Source organism: Vigna angularis, chromosome 4, assembly GCF_016808095.1.
Source record: "Vigna angularis cultivar LongXiaoDou No.4 chromosome 4, ASM1680809v1, whole genome shotgun sequence".
Taxonomy (NCBI): Eukaryota; Viridiplantae; Streptophyta; class Magnoliopsida; order Fabales; family Fabaceae; genus Vigna; species Vigna angularis.
In genome coordinates, this window is record NC_068973.1 from 20,346,831 (window position 1) to 20,350,216 (window position 3,386).

Consider the following 3,386-nt stretch of genomic DNA (forward strand, 5'->3'; position numbering starts at 1 on the left):
TGTAGTGTCTAAGCATGTTTACTTTTATAATTGTTGTCATTTCCTATTTGATTCTCTTTACTTTCTCCCTTATATTTTCCCTTGTCATCTTCATCTTAGTTTACTTGCTCTCCTTTGTCTTTTCTTCATGTCACCCTCCACTAGTGCAGCGAGAGGCTTTTACCGCGGTTGATTTTCACTATACGTCGCGGTTCTCGAACCGCGGCATATTCAGCCGCGGTAGTAAGTCAGACACTTTATGCCGCGGTTCTAACCGCGGTATATAGGCTGCGGAATATGCCGCGGTTGTCTAGGGAACCGCTTCCTAAATTCATTTTTTTTAAAAAAAAAAATTAAAAAAAAAATTAAAAAATGCACTATATGCCGCGGTTGAACCGCGGCATATAGGCCGACGAGTATGCCGCGGTTAGTGTCAAAACCGCGGCCATATGTCTCGTTTTTAAAAAAAAAAAGAAGCACTATATGCCGCGGTTGTGGTTAGAACCGCGGCATATTCCCCTTATATGCCGCGGTTGTGGTTAGAACCGCGGCATATTCCCCTGCAATTTTTTAAAATTGCAGGTCTGTTTTTGTGATATCCACTACCACAAAAACAGACCTGCATATAAAAACATTTACAGAAATTCAATTTCAACATAACAAACACATGTTCAAATGTATTTCAACATCAAATAAAGTAGAGAGTCTAAGAAAATTCTATCTAATCAAATGCATTGTTTAAATCTAAATCTAAGAGCTATTGTATAATCTAACTATATACTTCGCAGCAGCGTTCCTAATGAATAGTAGTGACTTCTCAGGAACTGGTGTAGTAGTCTTGAATCTCTGCAAAAGACAATTCATTTTAATTAGTGTATATGGATTCAACATTTGTTAAAAAATCAAAATTTGTTAAAGTTAAATATTACCGTTTCCCAGCTTGTTGTGATGTGAGAACGAACAATATGGGTCATCCAATACATTACATAGTATCCACACTCATATGACCCATTTTGTCTGTTACACTACAATATATCATCACAGTTGATAATAGTTAGTGAATAACATTTGTTATAAAACAATTATAACAAAGTATGACTTTAGCATATGTCAAACCTTGAGAGAAATCCAAGCAATCTTTCTACTCTTAACAATTGATCTCCCGTCCATCATCATACTTGCTGGAATAGAACTGTATATAAAAAAATGTTTTAGCATTCAGTTATATAACAAAGAAAGTCCAAACATTGAGGTTCTTACCAATCAATTGCTTGTCTGAGTTGTGTGGGAGGAGGCCTGTGCAATGAGCAGAACCACAAAGCATAGTTGTCTTGCACAGACATAACAAGAAGTTGCCAATGGCGCCTGAAATTCATAATAACGTAACTATTAAATATTAAAATCACATATGGAACATTATTATGTTAACAAAGTTCACTTACCCGGATATATAAGGCAAAAAGTATATTTTCTTGCCCCTTCGAAAACTGCTTATCATTCTCATGTTGATATGATCAAAATCATTTGATTCATGAATGTCTTGGGGATCAATGAATCCATAATCATCAGAACGCCCCAACTTATTAGTGACCCCAGACATATACCTGAAATCAAAAATTAACTTTGATATAAGGATACTTGATATATAAATCAATTTTATATATAAATAATTGGTCATAGACTTACATCGTCCATAGTTGAATAATTGAAATATTCAACTCTTGTGTTCCCGACGCAAGCTCACGGACATCTTGGCTATTAAGGTATATTGGGACCTCAAAGCCATGCCCAAATACATTAGCATCATACTGAACCTCCAAAGGCTTATCATCAAGGATGTCAGCAAGTAGATGCAATGAAGAAAGAGGGTCATCCTCAGATAGAGGAATCTTCTGTTGTTCCTGCGTCTGTTGTTACATGAAAAGATAAGATAAGTTTTGACATCAAAAACCTTTAAAATTGAGAAGTGTAAAGAAGAATTTCATACCGAGGGGTCAGAAACTGGTTTAACCAAAAATTTAGGCCAAGTGATAAACGACTTATATGCTTGTTCCACAGTGAAAATCTCTTCCGTGGACAGTGGAACCGAGGCATCTGGCATGATCATTTCATCCACTGAGACCTTCACCTCATCCTCTAATAGTTGCATACCATGACATACAGTCGCTGACCTAAACTCTGTTCCACGAGCTACCAGCACCATCTCATCTTCTTCTAAAATGTATAGCAGACATGGACTACCATCGTCCATGTCATCCTCTGGGATGGCTGATGCGGAACAACTTCCTTTGCCGCTTCTCCCTGTCAGAGTAAATGTTAGATTATACAAGAGATAGAAATAATTGCACATAAATGTTTATTAAGTTTACCTGTGGGAGGGGGAGGGACCACATGTTCCTCTATAGGAGACTGCATCGGGCGCATGCTCTGAAACTGCTCCTGCTAGAGCATCTGGAATTCAGCCCTCACCTCGGCCCTGATCTCCTGCATAAGGTCTTGTCGGACCTTTTTTGTGATCTCTTCTGTCATCCTTTGTGTATCGCTGTACGAATATGAAGGCTGACGAGAAGAGCTCCCAAAATAATCCGTAATGCCCACTCCAGGACCTGCAGCACGTACACGTCCAGGGTGCTCAGGTCGTCCAATTGCAGCAAATTACCATAAGCAGGAAAGTCATTAATGGTGCAAAATAACATTGCACGCATCATAAAAGTCTCTGAAGCGAATGCATCAAATATTTCAACCCCGTCAACCCACAAAACCTTCAAGTCTTCAACTAGTGGGCTTAGATAAACATCTATGTCATTTCCAGGCTGCTTTGGACCAGATATCATCATAGACAACATCATGTACTTCCTCTTCATGCACAATGCAGGAGATAAGTTGTAAATTATCAATATAACTGGCCAACAACTGTGATTGGTACTCAGATTACCAAATGGGTTCATTCCATCAGTGGCTAAAGCAAGCCTAAGATTTCTACACTCTTTACCAAATTCGGGGAATTGTCGATCAATATTTTTCCATTGCTTTGAATCAGCTGGATGACGAAGCAGCCCGTCAATTTTTCTCTCATCTGCATGCCATCTAAGATTTTTAGCATCTTTGGGATTCGCAAACAAACGCTTAAGTCTGGGCACTATTGGAAGGTACCAAACTACTTTCAAAGCAGATCCATTTTTTTCTATCTGACCATTATCTTCACTATTGTTTTTTGACTTGTATCGTGATAAGCCACATTTTGGACACTCTGTCAAAAATTCAAACTCTTTCCTATACAAAATGCAGTCATTGGGACAAGCATGTATCCTTTTATACTCCATACCCATTGGACAAAGAATTTTCTTCGCATCATAATTACGAGTGGGCAGTGTATTTCCATCTGGCAACATTTCATTCAACAACGT

At 38.4% G+C, this 3,386-nt stretch overlaps 1 protein-coding gene across 1 annotated transcript; it reads right to left on the bottom strand.

Moving 5' to 3' along the window:
• Window positions 1-534: 534 nt before the first annotated feature.
• On the bottom strand, window positions 535-2,415 carry LOC128196222 (uncharacterized). Its single transcript, XM_052876463.1, has 8 exons — window positions 2,349-2,415; window positions 1,967-2,280; window positions 1,666-1,886; window positions 1,422-1,583; window positions 1,240-1,344; window positions 1,096-1,171; window positions 909-1,004; window positions 535-825 (listed from the first exon to the last, which is right to left on the bottom strand). The coding sequence occupies exons 1-8, from the start codon at window positions 2,401-2,403 to the stop codon at window positions 730-732; spliced, it is 1,125 nt and encodes a 374-aa protein (XP_052732423.1). The 5' UTR covers window positions 2,404-2,415; the 3' UTR covers window positions 535-729.
• Window positions 2,416-3,386: the final 971 nt, after the last annotated feature.